Source organism: Hypanus sabinus, chromosome 2 (genome assembly GCF_030144855.1).
Source record: "Hypanus sabinus isolate sHypSab1 chromosome 2, sHypSab1.hap1, whole genome shotgun sequence".
NCBI lineage: Eukaryota > Metazoa > Chordata > Chondrichthyes > Myliobatiformes > Dasyatidae > Hypanus > Hypanus sabinus.
The window spans coordinates 148575775-148592480 of NC_082707.1; the positions used below are offsets into that span (position 1 = coordinate 148575775).

General features: G+C 38.1%; 1 protein-coding gene across 4 annotated transcripts in view; it reads left to right on the forward strand.

Moving 5' to 3' along the window:
- Positions 1 to 16706, forward strand: part of ralgapa1 (Ral GTPase activating protein catalytic subunit alpha 1) — a 218052-nt gene that overhangs the window by 187619 nt on the left and 13727 nt on the right. For 3 of the 4 annotated variants that reach the window (XM_059956726.1, XM_059956707.1, XM_059956714.1), the window contains exon 39: positions 6038 to 6162. In XM_059956726.1, the coding sequence (XP_059812709.1) occupies positions 6038 to 6162 (125 nt within the window). Of the gene's footprint in view, positions 1 to 6037; positions 6163 to 6778; positions 6809 to 16706 lie in introns of all 4 variants that reach the window. The other variant, XM_059956722.1, reaches the window with a different exon arrangement.

The following is a 16706-nucleotide window of genomic DNA, read 5'->3' on the forward strand; positions in this document are numbered from 1 at the left end:
GCTTAAATGGTTTTGTTTAACTTGTCCTGATTGTTAAATAGCTCGGTGGCACTTCCTGTAGCAAAGCAACTGTACGCTTATATTTTTAAAAAAATCTACCTACCTCAAATCTTAAAATATTCAAATACTCTCTTTCTGCCATCTTTTGATGAGAATCCCATAGTTTCATGATATTTTTGAGAAAACTTGTCATCACGTGCCTGACTTAAATGGTCAGACCTCTATCTTTAAGCAATGACCCCAGTTCTATATTCTCCCACAAGAGAAAACATGTTCTGCATATCCACCATATCAAGTCTCCTTGGAAGGTGATGCAGTTTACTAAGGCAATTGGGTTAATAATTGCCATATTTGAAAAAAGTCATACACAGTGCTCCCTTAAGCTGACTCAGGCAACTCACAAATTTTGTTAAGGTAGTACTGGGTGTTCTGCCTAATTCTTAGTTAACCCACATTATAACCAGACTCTGTGTTGTATTTTAACTATATTGATTTAGTATAGTTACCTTTTTTTGCTAAATCACAGATTTCATTCTATCAAATATGGTAAATACTGAGATTCAACAATTTATGTGTTCTGTGGTGGCGCTTAAGTTATACTTTGACTACTGTGATGAGTTATATTAAAGAATTAATGTTCAGTAGCATCCATAACCTCACGTTCTGCATTATCTACCCATGAACTGCATACTTGGTAATAAAAGGAAATGGATCTTCATACAGTGTAGCCCAGCTTGGTCTTGCATAATTCTGAGTGCTTCAGATAGAAGAACTGGCAATAGTAATTAAAGACTGTATTTCACTCTTGCAATTTAATTTGTTTAGAAAGAGTTTGCCTGTAGATGTCAAACAAAACCACAATTTGTATTTATATTTAGAACAACCATTTATTTTAATATTTGTGCCACTTAAATAACACCACCACCTATATTACAAGTATGTAAATATTTTAAATGTGTATATTCTACCATTTGGAGATTCAATATTATTTCTTTTGACATTCTTCTTAGAGAATTCTCGTATCATAGTATGAACATCTTTGCATATCTGCAGTATAAATTATTCCAATAATGTTTAACTTTTTTTTAATGCCTATCATTTCAGAAGGGGTAGAGTTGAAGGAACACCACTTTTAAAATGTAATACCATAAGACAAGAGAACAGAATGAGGCCATTTGGCCTGTCAAGTCTTCTCTCCCTAGCTAATTTATTATCCCTCTTGACCCCATTCTCTTGGCTTCTCCTCATAACCTTTCTCACCCTGGCTAATCAAGAACCTTATCAACCTTCAATTTAAATATACTTAATGACTTGGCCTCCACAGCAGCCTGTGGCAGCTTCACTAACTCCTGGCTAAAGAAATTCCTCTTCATCTCTGTTCTAAATGGATGTCCCTCCATTCTGAGGCTGTGCCCTCTAGTCCGTTACTCACCCACTATAACAAATATCCAACCTACATCCATTCTATTTAGGTGTTCCAATATTCGACAGGTTTCAATAAGATCCCCTCTCATTCTTCTAAATTACGAGTGAATACTGGCCCAGAGCCATCACATGATCCTCATGCATTTATCCTTTCATTCCCGGAATCTTTTGCATGAACCTCCTCTAGACCTTCTCCAATGCCAGCATATCTTTTATTGGCCCAAAACTGTTCTAAGTGTATTCTGGCCAATTTCTGGATTGAAATAATTTGTTCTGGGATTTTATTTAGCATTTGATGGCTTCAGCTGCTTGCAGTTTATGTACCATTTCATTGATGTTTTAGCCACTGCAATTTGCAGAAAGGCTCTGTTCATGTTTACTATTTAATTAAATTTTGTAACTTTGAGCACTTTACCACTGAAGAGTTTTCACATTGGAATATAGATTAATCATAGAGTCATAGAACACTGCAGTACAGAAAAAGACTCTTTGGTCTCATGCTGCCCCATCAACCTGTACCCCTAGCATAGCCCTCCACACAACTCCCATTCATGTAAAAGTCCAAATTTTTCTTAAATGTTGAAATTGAACCTGCATCCACCGCTTGTGCTGGCAGCTCATTTCACTCTTCACTGCCCTCTGAGTGTAGAAGTTCTCCTTCAACAGTTCACCCTTTACCCATGACCTCTGGTTGTAGTCTCACCAACACTCAGTGGAAAAAGCTCACTTGCATTTACCTCTCTATACCCCTCATAATTTTGTATACCTCTATTAAACCTCCCCTTAATCTTCTACATACTAGGAAATAAAGTCCTAACCTATTCAACCTTTTCCTATAACATGAATCCTTAAGTCTTGGCAACATCCTTGTAAATTTTCTCTACACTCTTTTAATCTTATTTACATCTTTCCTGTAGAAGGGTGACCAAAACTGGACACAATACAGTACTCCAAATTACTCCTCACAAACATCTTACATAATTTTACACCACACGTTGTCAGAGCAGTGCTGCCAGGATAATCAAGGACACGACCCACCCAGCCAACACACTTTTTGGCCCACTTCCCTCCGGGAGAAGGTTCAGGAGCATGAAGATTCGTACGGCCAGATTTGGGAACAGCTTCTTTCCAACTGTGATAAGACTGCTGAACAGATCCTGACCCGGACCTGGGCCATACCTTCCAAATATCTGGACCTGATTTGCACTACCTTACTTTCCCCTTTCTATTTTCTAATTATGACTTGTAATTTAAATTTTTATTATATTTACTTCAATTGTACTTCAGGGAGCACGAAGCGCAGAAACAAATATCACTGCGATGATTATACGCTCTAGTATTAATTGTTTGGTGACAATAAAGTAAAGTAATTTCAACATAACCTCCCAACTCCTGAACTCAATACATTGATTTATGAATGTATTTATGATCTTATCTACCTGTGACACCACTTTCAGAAAATTGTGTATCTATATTCCCAGATCCCTCTTTTCTACCACACTCTTCATTGCCCTCCTGCTCATCACGTAAGACCTACCCTAGCTGGTCCTTCCAAAGTGCAATATCTCTGCAATATCTCACCGTTGTCTGCATTAAATTCCATTTGCTATATTGCAGCCCATTTATCCAGCTGGTCCAGATCCCACTGCAAGCTTCAGTAGTCTTCTTCATGGTGCACTATACCCCCAATCTTGGTGTCATCTGCAAATTTGCTAATTGAGTTTATCATATTATTATCCAGATTGTTGATATAGATGAGAGACAACAATGGACCCAGCACTGATCCCTGCAGCACACAATTAAAGTCACAGGCATCCAATCAGAGAGGCAACTAACTGCTACCACTGCAACCCATACAAAATGCTGGGGGATCTCAGCAGGTCAGGCAGCATTTATGGAACCGAATAAGTAGCCAATGCTTCCAGCCAAGACCCATCTTCAGGATTGAAAAGAAAGGGGGAAGATGCCAGAATAAAAAGGTGGGGAGCTGGATAAGGAAAACCAGCTAGAAGTTGATAGGTGAGGGCAGGTTGGTTGGTTGGAAAGGTAAAGGGCTGGAGAAGAAGGAATTTGGTAGGTGTGGAAAGTGGACCATGGGAGAAAGGAGAGGCGCTGGGGGAAGTATTAGGCAGGTGAGGAGAAGATATTAGAGGTCAAAGTGGGGAATAGCCAAATATTTATATATCCAGTCCCTTATAGTACCTTCCAATAACTTTCCCATCACTGATGTCAGGTTCACTGGCCTATAATTCCCGAGTTTATTCTTAGAGTCTTTCTTAAACAACAGAGCAATATTAGCCACCCTCCGGCAACTTATCTGTGGCTGAGGATGTTTTGAACATCTCTGGTAGAGTCCTTGCAATTCCTGCACTAGCCTGCCATGGTGACCGAGGGAACACTTCGTCAGGGCCTGGGATTTATCCACCCTAATTTGCCTCAAGAGCAAAACCTGTAATCTGTATAGGGTCCACGACCTCACTGCTCCTTTGCCTTACTTCTATAGCTTATGTCTCTCCTGAGTAAATACAGATGCAAAAAAATACATTGAAGATCTCTCCCATCTCTTTCAGCTCCACACAGTTTACCACTCTGATCTTCCAGAAGACCAATTTTATCCCTTGCTTTCCTTTTGCTGTTACTATACCTGTAGAAGCCCCAAGGATTCTCCTTCACCTTTACTGTTTGAGCAATCTTGTGTCTTTTATCCCTCCTGATTTTTTTCTGAAACATTCTCTTGCATTTCCTGTACTACTGAAGAACTTCATTTGTTCCTACCTGCTGAGAACCTCCTTTTTCTTAACAAGGGCCTCAATATCTCGCAAAAACCAAGGTTCCCTGAACCTGTTATCCTTGCCTTTTATTCTGACAGGAACATGCAAGCTCTGTATTCTTCAAAATTTAACTTTCCAAGTATTCCTTTGCCAGAAAACAACCTGGCCTAATCCGGATTTGCCAGATCCTTTATGATGCCATCAGATTTGGCCTTTCTCCAACTGAGAATCTCTTCTGGGAACCAGACCTAACTTTTTGGATATTTACTTTGAAACTAATGGCATTATGATCACTGGATGCAAAAAATTCTCCATCACAAATTTCTGTCACCTGCCCTGACTCATTTCCTAAGAGGAGATATAGTATCACACTCCATAGTTTGGACTTCTATGTACTGATTAAGGAAACTTTCCTGAAAACATTTGATAACTCTTGCCCATCAAGCCCTTTTGTAGTATTGGAGTCCTAGTCAATATGTGGAAGGTTAAAATCATCTACTATCACAACATTATGTTTCTTGTAGCAGCCTATAATCTCTCTACAAATTTGCTACTCTAAATCCTGCAGACTGTTAATGCAGCCATATCTTTCTTATTCCTCAGTTCTACCCATATAGCCTCACTATACAATAGACAATAGATGCAGGAGTAGGCCATTCAGCCCTTCGAGCCAGCACCGCCATTCACTATGATCATGGCTGATCATCCACAATCAGTACCCTGTTCCTGCCTTCTCCCCATATCCCTTGACTCCATTATCTTTAAGAGCTCTATCTAACACTAGGCATCAGTCCTACCTGAGTATTCACAGTAAATAGGGAAGACTTAGGTGGATATAGTCTTGATGCAGGCAAATGAGATTATGGAAATTAGCAAGAAGGTCAGCATGGGCATAGTGGGCTAAATGGCATGTTTGCTCTATAGCTCTCAATAGTTTCAGGAAACGTATCTACTATTGCTTGTAATGTCATTTAAACTCATTCTTTAATTGATTCCAGTGTAAACAGTAGCTGAAGCATGTTCTCTAATCCTGGTTTGGATAGATGTGATATATCTTCACTTTCTGTAGTTGTGATTGATACAGATGTTTGTCAGATATTTATTAGTTTTTTAATTTGACCGGTGTTTAAGGAAATAATAGAGCAATATGCTGTTTTCTGATCCTAGAAAATCTGTTCTCATCAGGTGGGTTGCTTTGGGGGTTTTATTGAATTGGTATACTATTGTCACCTGCACCAGGATACATTGAAAAGGTTTTGTTTGTGTGTTACCCAGTCAGATCATTCCGTATATAAATTGATGAAGGTAATAAAAAGGAAAACAGAAAGCAGAATATTGTGTTATTTTTATTAATCAGAGTGACGTAAAATTTCTTTTGATAATAATTTTCTTCATAGAGCTGCTGGTAGCCTATTTTTTAGAATTTTATTATCAGGTAATGCTTAGTCTTAACTATAGACTCATTAATTATATAACTGTGAGAACTAGAAAACCAGTGACAGTAGGACAACTGGAAATCTCAACAAAAGTGTACCCACTTTCTTTAGCAGAGGTTGAAATATGTTGCCAGCAAATACAGATAAATCTTTGCCCTCTGTACATATGCTATTTCATTTAAAAATTAAAATTCAGATATTGAAATCTGAATTTTCTCCTGCATTTATTTAATTTCATAAATTGTATTACAACTCCATTGTGATTCCAAGCCAAGATACTTCCCAAATAATTTTTTATGGTAGAAATATTTTGTTTCCTGTTGACATGAATGGTTGCAATATAACTATCACTGGATTTTTTGAGGTTGGTTTAATTAGGTTGTTCATACTTAATTTGAATATCAGCTATGAGGAACGAGCTCGATACCTCGAAACAATTGTACAACACCACCAAGAGCCAACTACTTTCGAGGATTTTGCTGCGCAAGTCTTCTGTCCAGCTCCTTGCCATCATTTACCATCTGACTCAGGTAACAGCAAATATTTTTGAATTCCTTGTTAAATACCCATAACAGTTGAATATCAGTTGGAGTTATATATTTAATTTGTAGCATTTGACTATTAAACATAATATTGATACTTTCATTTCAAGTGCTTTTGTTATTTTAGTAGATATCTGTTGCTTTTTTTAATTAAATTGTATTGAGTCTACAATAACCAACAACTAGATTGGTATCTAGAGTTTATTATGGATTTGTAAAACACTGTATGTCTGGACCTTTGTGGCGAGAGAAATTGTTCTTTCTGAAAAAATACTTTTTTTTTTCATTTTTCAAAAGGATTTCATATTTTAAACTGGATAAGTAAGATTCAGATATACCCTTTAAAACATTGTTTAAAATTTGTAGCTCGTACAAAATATATAACAGACTTTTTTTTTTAAACAGTACAAATTAAGATTTATACCATGGTGGTCCTTCATAAATTTGTTTTATTACACTAGCTTTCCCTGGATGTATTGATATTAAACAGTCTTTTCAACCTGTTTTATTATTTGTAGAAATGGCAATCTCAGAGCTTTCCTAAACTGTGCAAATCAACTTTGTATCAAAGTGATTATTTTCATTGTTTTATTTTCCCCTTTAGATCATTAATTATCAGTTCTGTAAGTCCAAGGTAAGATTCAATGAGAGAGCTTATGTTCAGGTGACTTCTTACCAGAGCACTAAACACTTAACAGTTTAAATCAATCCTCTTGATGCTTTCTTCACACTAAAAAAAAATTCCCAAGTGCTTTAAATACTACCTTCAACTATAGTTTACTAACCAGGCCTGCACGTCAGACTAACCTTTCAACATTGAAATATATTTAATAAGCCAGGCTAATAAGGATAAATAACACCTCTCTTCTTTTATTTCCCTCTTGCATGAACCAGAAGCAATAGTATTAATGTATGTACACTATGTACTGTTTGGCTCTAATGTCAGCAGTAAGTATGCAACATGTAAATTAAGTTTTAGTTTATATGAAATCTGGGGTGAGGTTTGTAACTGGAACAATGTTTAAGTTGAATATCTTACTGGCTTTTTCAACAGCTCTGATTATATTTAAAAAATCAATTGCTTCTTCCTTTGTTCTAAATTCATTTTTTTAATGAAGTTTGATGATTTGAGGTTTCTTCATTATATGGAGAAATTGTTAATCATTGATTAAAATTACCTAAATCTAACATCCACTGAGGTAACAAACACATCTTCAATTAAGTTAGCTCTCATGACTTGTAATTTCTCCAAAGTTTCTATATTGAGTTTAATAACATATTCCTTTATAATAAAAATACAAAGGTGAAAATATTGTAAGTTCTTATTTCATTAAAATACAAAAATCATTTTCAAGTTACTAAGCAAAGGAACTTCAGGGAAACACAATTATATTTTATCTTATTGGCCATAATAAGAAAATACTTGTGTCTTTTATTTATATTTTTTAAAAGTAAAGCAGCTACTCCTTAAAAGGTTTTGAAATCAATATAAATATGAATGAGGAACCATTTGGAATACAGATTTTTTTTAAATCTCATGGTTACAAAGTTGCATGATCATACTAGTCAACTATATACTTACATATACTCACTTCAAAATGAAACATTTTTTCATTTTAACATTAGAAAATATAAGTTGGAGCTAGTTTGATAATTGTAATGTCTAATTAGAACAGTACAGCACAGGAACAGGCCCTTCAGCCCACAATGTTGTGCCAAACCAGCTAAAAATTAAATGTTTTTAAACCCCAGAAAACTAATCCCTCTTCCCTACACAATGTCCATATCCCTCTATCTTCCTCAAGTTCATGTTCTAAACGTCTCTTAAAAATCTCTGATGTATTTTCCTCTACAGCAGACAGCACATTCCAGGCATCCACGACACTGAAAAAAACTTACCCCTCACATCCCTTTTGAATCTCGCCCCTGTCATTTTCAATGCACGCCTTCTGATATTAGACATTTGTACCTTGCGGAACAGATACTCCCTGATTACTCTATCTATGCCTTTCATAACCTTATAAACCTTTACCAGATCTCCCCTTAGCCTCCGCTGCTCCAAAGAAAACAACCCAGGTTTGTACAGACTTTCATGATAGCACATGCCCTCTAAACCAAGCTGCATCCTGGTAAACCTCTTTTGCACCCTGTAAAAAGCCTCAATGTCCTTCCTATAGTGGGACAACCCCAACTGTATGCAAAATTGCGGGCAGCCAAACCAGAGTTTATAAAGTTGCAACATAGCATCTTGGCTTTTAAATTCAATGTCTCGACTAATAAAAGCAAGCATTTGGTAAGCTTTGTTAACCTATCGACCTGTGTAGCCACTTTCATAAAGAATTAACTTGGACCACAAGATCTCACTGCTCAGCAACACTGGTAAAGGTCTTGCCCATAACAATGTACTGTCTCCTTGCATTTTCCCTACCAAAGTGCAACACCTTACATTTATCTGGGTTATCCTCCATCTGCTATTTCTCTGCTCATATCTACAATTGATTTATATCTTTGCCAGTCTTCTACATTATCCACAACACCACCGACTTGGTATCATCCACAAACTTACTAACACACTCATCCACACTTACATCCAGGTCATATATATACATCCCAAACAGAAGAGATCCCAGCACAGATCCCTGCAGAGCACTGCTAATTACAGACCTCCAGCTCGAATGTTCCTTCAACCACTACCCTCTGTCGTCTTTGTGCAAGCCAGTTCTGAATCCAAACAGCCAATTTGCCGAGAAACCCATGCATCCTAATTTTCTGGGTTAGACTCCCAAGAGGGATTTTATCAATGGCTTTACTAAAGTCCATGTTGACGACATCCACTGCTCTACCTTCATCAATCTCTCTCGTCATCTTGTTGAAAAACTCATTCAAGTTGGTAAGACACATCTTGCCCCGCACAAAGCCATGTTGGCTCTCCCTAATTAGGCCAAAGGTTTCCAAATGCTCATATATCTTATCCCAAAGAATTCTCATCAGCAATTTCCCTACAACTGATGTGAGGCTCACAGGCCTATAGTTTCCACGATGTTCCCTTGTTCTCTTTTTTTAAATAGAGGTAACAACATTAGCTACTAGCCAGTCCTCCAGGGTCTTGTCTGTGCCTAATGTTACGAACCCCGTAACTGGGTCACTTACCAGCAAAGATAGAGAGGTCTTTTGAAGTCTGTTGGTACTATTTTTAACAGTATTTATTAGTAAAAATACACAAAAATAATATCAATGCAAGTATACAGATAATACACGTCGTCAACACTAAATCTAAAAGTGCAGGTATAATAATAATCAATAAGAAATAGCTCTATCGTTGTCTGGGGATAATGTATTGTCCGATGGAAATATAAAGTTCACTCAGTTCATGCAGGCTGCAGCCTTTGGGGACCACTGGGTTTGCAATTGTTGGAGAGAGAGTTTTGGGAGAAAAACTTGCCTGCTTTCCTTTTATGATTTCAATCCGTCAGAGTCTCGTTGGTGTGGCCGTTCACTTCTGGCCTCTCCTTTAGCTAAACCGTTCTTCCGTGGTGAGCCCGCCAATCCCAGGCAAGGGAAGGACGCACACGAGCCCCCACCGGCTGACGCTGTTAAACGCTGTCATGGGATTTCTAGCGTTTCTCCTGGTGCGTCTAAAGGGGTTGTTCCCCAGACCCTCTTTTATCCTTACTCACGGGGTCTCAGATGTCAGTCAGGTTGGGATGATGCAATCCCTCAACCAGCCCACTCTGGTCATCCCCTGAGGGGCTTCAATGAATAGTACAGTACTCAATACACAATTCCGTCTCCAAGAGACAATAGCCGTTATCAATGGTTTTGTTTCGCTGAGGCCAGGACACGTTCCAAACCTTGTGGATTCTGCATGTCTCTCATTTCCTGGGTCCCAGACCCGAATTAATAGCGATCTTGCGATTCTCAAAAAGGAGGGGGCGACTTTGTACCCTTCGGCCCCTCAGAGTTGTGGCACATTCGTAACACTAGAGAGGACATGAAGATACTGCTGAAGGCCCCAGCAATCACATCTCTTGCCTCCCTCAATAACCTGGCGTAAACCCCATCAGGCCCTGGGTTAAACTGCACCTTAATATTCATTAGGAGACCCAACACTTCCTCCTCCTTGACCGCCTAAACACTCTAATGTGTTTATGCACATAGCACTGATCTCCTGGTCCTTTGTGTCCTTTTCCTTTGTAAATAGTGAAACAAAAGACTCATTAAGTACCTCACTCACATTCTACACAACCAAATGTCGTCCTCTTTATCCTGAGTGGTCCTGCCCTCTCCCTAGTTATCCTCTTGCTCTTAATGTATATATAGAACACCTTGGTGTTTTCCTTGATCCTACTTGCCAAAGGCTTTTCATGGCCTCTTCTGACTTTTCTAATTCCCCCTTAGTTCTTTACTGGCTTCTTTATAATCCTCGTGTGCTTTGTTTGATCCTAACTGTTGAAGCTTTGCATACTTTTCCTTTTTCTTGACTAAATTCAATACCTCTGGACATCTAAGGTTCTCTCGTCTTTCCATCCCTGCCCTTCTTTCTAACAGAAACATGCTTTTCCTGTACTCTGTGCAATTGATCTTTAACCACCCTCCACATGACGGATGTGGACTTGCCAGAGAAAAAGATGTTCTCAATGAACTCTTCTTAGTTCCTGCCTAATGCACTCGAAATTTGGCCATCTCCAATTTAAGACTCTCCTATAAGGATCTGTCCTTGTCTATAGCTATCCTGGAAGTCAAGAAGTTGTGGTCACTCTTCCCTAACTGCTCAGCCACTGAAAGGTCAGTCACCTGGTCAAGCTCATTACCCAACACCAAGTCCAGTACAGACCCTCCTTTCGTTGGACCATCTACATATTGATTTTAAGAAACTGCTGGATACACTTAATAAATTTTGTCCCATCTAATCCCCTTCCACCAAGAAGGTCCCATTTATATAAGGGAAGTGGAAATCCCCCATGATAGCAACCCTATTAATTTTACACATTCCCTTAATCTTTTTACATATTTGGTCCTCAATGTCCCGGTGACCAATGGGGGGAGGGAGAGAGGCCTGTCTTACAATCCCATCAGTGTGATTGCACCGTTCCCATTCCCATTCTACCCAAATGGACTCGGTGTCTGAACCCTCCGTTAGGTCTCCACTCTGTGCAGCTGTGATATAGTCCCTGATTAGTCATATAGTCAGCCCTCGTTATCCGTGAGGGATTGGTTCCGGGACCCCTGCGGATACCAAAAAAAAGTCCTTTATATGGCGTAGTATTTGCATATAACCTACGCACATCCTCCCGTATACTTTAAGTCATCTCTAGATTACTTATGATACCTAATACAATGTAAATGCTATGTAAATAGTTGTTACACTGTAATGTTTATGGAATATTGACAAAAAAAACTGTACGTGTTCCTCTCGCTCACAACACAAGCAGCGAACGAACAAGACGTGAGGCGAACAATGATCAAACAACAAGTAAAACTTGTGATACCTGTACAGTAGTTGTTACACTGTCTTGTTTAGGGAATAAAGACACTTTGGAGGAGGCTCAATAATACTAAAGTCAGGAACTGTGGAGGTTGAGGGCTGAGGATCTTCAACCGTTGAATGTCAAGACTTCAGAATTGCAGATGCTTTAGTTAGAAACGCTGTTATAGGAACCTGTCTTTGCATCATCGAACAAATCTTGCAGTGGTTGTAGGCATGTTGTTATCCCTCAGGTGACACTGAGACTTCATTCCATCAAAGGGTCGAACAAGTGCTGGAAGAGCACTTCTGGGTTTTCTGGATTCGCGGTTGGTTGAATTCGCGCATGCGGAACTCGTGGATAAGGAGGGCCGACTGTACAATTCTTTCCCCCACCCTCTGCTTTACCTCCGTCTCTATCTTTTCTAAAACTCCAAAAACATGGTATGTTAATTACCCATTCCTGCTGCCCCTCTCTCAGCCAAGACTCTGTAATGGCTGCAATATCGTAGTTCCACGTACTGATCCACGCTCTAAATTCATCACCTTTCCCTATAATACTCCTAGCATTAGAATGTACACACTTCAAACTATCTGACACATCATACCTGTTTTTTCAATTTTGCCTTTCAGTACTTTCCCTGACATCTATCTTCCTGATAAATTAATAATTGCCATGGAAAGTGAGCCAATTTATAGTAGTTTGACTATTAAGTTAGAACTGTACTTCTACCCAGCTAAAATTCAATGCAGCAATTATGCTTTCTTTTAATGGATTCAAAATTAATTAAAATTGCCTTTAATTTTCTAAAGGACAAACTATTTACAGGTTAATACAAGCATAAAGTGTTAAGCTATGCTTTTTTTAAGAAAGAAAATTATAAATGTATTCATTGAGGGCTTGTTGCAAACTCTTAACTTTCATCACTAACAGATATATTATTGATCTGAAGACACTTCTGCTTTTTTTTTAATAATTAGTGGGATAACCAAAATACTGTAAATGCTCAATATTACTCAACTTATTTTACAGTTTTTTGCAATGATTCTTGTAAAGCTGCAAAATATCATTAAAATTCTCCTTTCCCTTCAATGTAGAGTCAGATACACAATTTAGCATATTTGCAAAAGGGTCACAGTTGACAAGGATGTAAAGGAGTGCACTGAAACTATATTGTTTATTTACCCATTCGGAATGGTTACCATGAAGAACTAATCAAAGGCTGCTATCATGTTTTCAATATACAGTAATTGTGTATCTAGTAACTGGAGTTTAAAAGCAAATATCTGGTTTGAAATCATATTGTCATTTCTAATATTTGTCAATTTTTTTCTTTTGTGGATATGAATGCTGTGCAACATGTTTAACAGAAAATTGAAAAGGGTTATTTTAACTTTTATTCAAAGGAAATAGTCAATCATTGGTTTAAGTACAGTTAAGTGGTTAGTACTAGAGCGGAAAATCCAGAGCCATGACACTCTTGAATGATTAGCTTCCATTCTTTAAGTTAACAAATCTCATACCGTCCTTCCACCCCGGATAATATCTTTGAAAATACAATGCAGTCAATTTCGGTGTCAACTCTGGGGTGTGACTGAAAGAGGAATTGCATGATGGGTGTAAAGCCAAATTCTTAATATTTTTCCCTACTATGTTCTGAATTCTACCTTGAAGACAGTGGCTTCTACTGATGTTCCAATGATGCTGGTACCAATTCCCCCTCTGTATATTTGTATAAAACAGTCATTTGAAGTAATTGAAATGTGTTGGTCTTGACTGTGAATAGCAAGAATGTTTCTAGCTGTCAGATTGCAACTGCAAGGAATAATTTTATTCTGACCCAATTGCATGCTCTTCTAGCATGCCAAGAGTTAGAAATTAGGAATTGGAGTTTCTTGTTATCTTTTTTTTCTTGCCTCCCACTCAAGGACAATGATGTTGATTTTACTGACTCCAACCTATCAGGGGTTAATTGGTGCAGAGCATATCAGGGGCTTTGTTGCTCAAGTAAAATTCAGTAACTTATCAGAGTTTGTATATAACTAATCTATCAGTGAATCACTTTTAAAGTTTTCAGTAGCTGAAAGAGTTAACAAGTTTGAAATGCGTATTTTGTGCTTTGGTGGCTAGAACATATCAAACCAAGTGGTACAATCTTTTCAAGATCATTTTTGCAGTAATACACAAAATATGCTTTGTTACTCCATGTAACTTTATTTCTAGTCGTTTAATTTTATTGTTGCAAATAAAATGCAAAAAAGTGAGATTTTTAATTTTGATCTTTAAATCTTTAGTGATTCTCAGTCAATTTGTTTCTTTATTTAAAAGTTTCTTTCCCTTTTGTTATCACTCTGTGCCAATACACTTGTGATGTGTTGAGATAATCTGATAGTGATTTAAAATTTTATGAAATGTTGCTATTTTCTGGCATCGTGTGTCACCGATTTTCATCCTTGCAGGGAGGAGAAATGGCTGCATTTTAATTAATTTGTGGAAGTTTTTCTTATCTTCTTTAAACAATTCAAAATTCTTAATGTTTGACAGCTGATTTTTTTTTGCCTTTTTACTTAAGTTTACTACGATATTGTTCAAAGTTGTAATCATATGTAAAGGGATGGTTGAGATTAGGATATAATTCTATTATTTTACCTTGATGTATCATCAATTGTGAATCTACGTGCAACCTTCAGAGGCAGAAAATTCCAAACATCTGGTACCTTTTCAAATCAACTTAGTGTTGTGACTCCTACTCTAGACCGCTCAGCCAAAGAATCACATTGTATTTTACAAGATTATAAAATGGGTACTGTCATGGGGAAAGGGAGAAAGAAAACACATGTCAGATGAAATTGAACTGGAACTAGCCTGCTATCTCACCCTGCACTGAGCAAAATTAGATGAGGTTAATCAGGATGACGTTCTTTTATCTGGTAATTCTTCGGTGACGTTAGGTACCATAGTTTTGATAACTTGGTCCAGAACAGCCTTAAAGAGGAGATGAAACTGGAGGCTAAGCTTCTTTCAGATAAATGTGTTTGGAAACAGTTTTAAAACATTATCAAGTTAATTAGAATATATATAATATGAATAAAAAATTTGGCAAGAGAATGGAAACTAATGTGATATGGCAGAGGGTGGGGCAGTTGATATCCAAATGGTTGTAGCATATAAGACTGTGAGGAAGGGAAGGCAGTTGATAGGTTAAAATTGCAGTCAGTGGGAAAGATTGAAGTGTGCCTTTAAAATAAATTGTGGGGAGCGTGGTTTCAGTAGATTGGAAAAGTGAGGATAAAGTAAATGGTAGGAGCATTTAGGAAAGTCTTCTGAATAAATAAAAAATAAAAACATTTGGAAAGGAATAAGAATTCAATTTGTGGTAAAATGGAGACAAAGCCAAAAAAAGGATGAAGAATACAGGACTGGAAGTGCTGTATTTGAATGCACACAGGATACTGTCAGGTATGACAATATCCAAATAGAACATACAGGGTAAATGGTAGGGCATTGAGGAATGCAGAGGAACAGAGAGATCTAGGAATAACAGTGCATAGTTCCCTGAAGGTGGAGTCTCATGTAGATAGGGTGGTGAAGAAGGCTTTTGGAACGCTGGCCTTTATAAATCAAAGCATTGTACAGAAGTTGGGATGTAATGTTAAAATTGTACAAGGCATTGGTAAGGCCAAATTTAGAATATTGTGTGCAGTTCTGGTCACCGAATTCTCGGAAAGATATCAATAAATTAGAGAGAGTGCAGAGACGATTTACTAGGATGTTACCTGGGTTTCAGCACTTAAGTTACAGAGAAAGGTTGAACAAGTTAGGTCTCTATTCATTGGAGCGTAGAAGATTGAGGGGGGATTTGATCGAGGTATTTAAAATTTTGAGAGGGATAAATAGGCTGTTTCCATTGAGAGTAGGGGAGATTCAAACGAAAGGACATGATTTGAGAGTTAGGGGGCAGAAGTTTAAGGGAAACATGAGGGGGTATTTCTTTACTCAGAGAGTGATAGCTGTGTGGAATGAGCTTCCTGTAGAAGTAGTAGAGGCCAGTTCAGTTGTGTCATTTAAGGTAAAGTTGGATAGGTATATGGACAGGAAAGGAGTGGAGGGTTATGGGCTGAGTGCGGGTAGATGGGACTAGGTGGGATTAAGAGTTCGGCGCGGACTAGGAGGGCCGAGATGGCCTGTTTCCATGCTGTGATTGTTATATGGTTATATGACATTGTGGCCATCATCGAATCATGGCTAGAAGATCTTGGGAGCTTAACATCCAAGGATACGCATTGTATCGAAAGGATGGGCCAGTAGGCAGAGGGGATGAAGTGGTCTTGCTGGTTAAGAATAAAATGAAATTAAATCCTTAGAAAGCAGTGAAATAGAATCAGAAGATGCAGAATAGAGTTAAGAAACTGCAAGGGTAAAAGGACCCTGTCGGGAGTTGTATTCAGGTCTCTGAACATTATCAAGGATGTGAGAGATAGAAAAGAGCAGTGTCACAATAGTCATAGGGGGTTTCAATATGCAGGTAGATTGGGTAAAATCAGGTTGATGCTGGATCCCAAGAGAAGTAATTTGTAGAATGCCTATGAGTTGGCTTTATAAGACAGCTTGTGGTTGAGCCCACTAGTGGAAAGGCAATTCTGGATTGGGTGTGTGTGTAATGAACCAGATTTGGTTAAGGACCCTAAGGTAAAAGAACCCATGGAGCAGTGATCATAATGTGATAGAAGTTGCCCTGCAGTTTGTGGGGGAGGGGGCGGGGGATCTAAAAATCAGGTATATCAGAGAGCTCTGGGCCTGTACTTGCTGGAGTTCAGAAGGATGAGGGAACATCTCACTGAAACCTATCAAATATTGAAAGGCCTAGATGAAATGGAGGACATGGTTCCTATAACAGGGAAGTCCAGGATCAGAGGGTACAGCCTCAGAATGCAAGGATGTCCCTTTTGGAACAGAGGTGAGGAGGAATTTCTTTAGCCAAAGTGGTGAATCTGTGGAATTTACAGCTGTGGAGGTCAAGTCATTGGTTATATTTTAAGTGAAGGTTGATAAATTCTTGATTAGTGA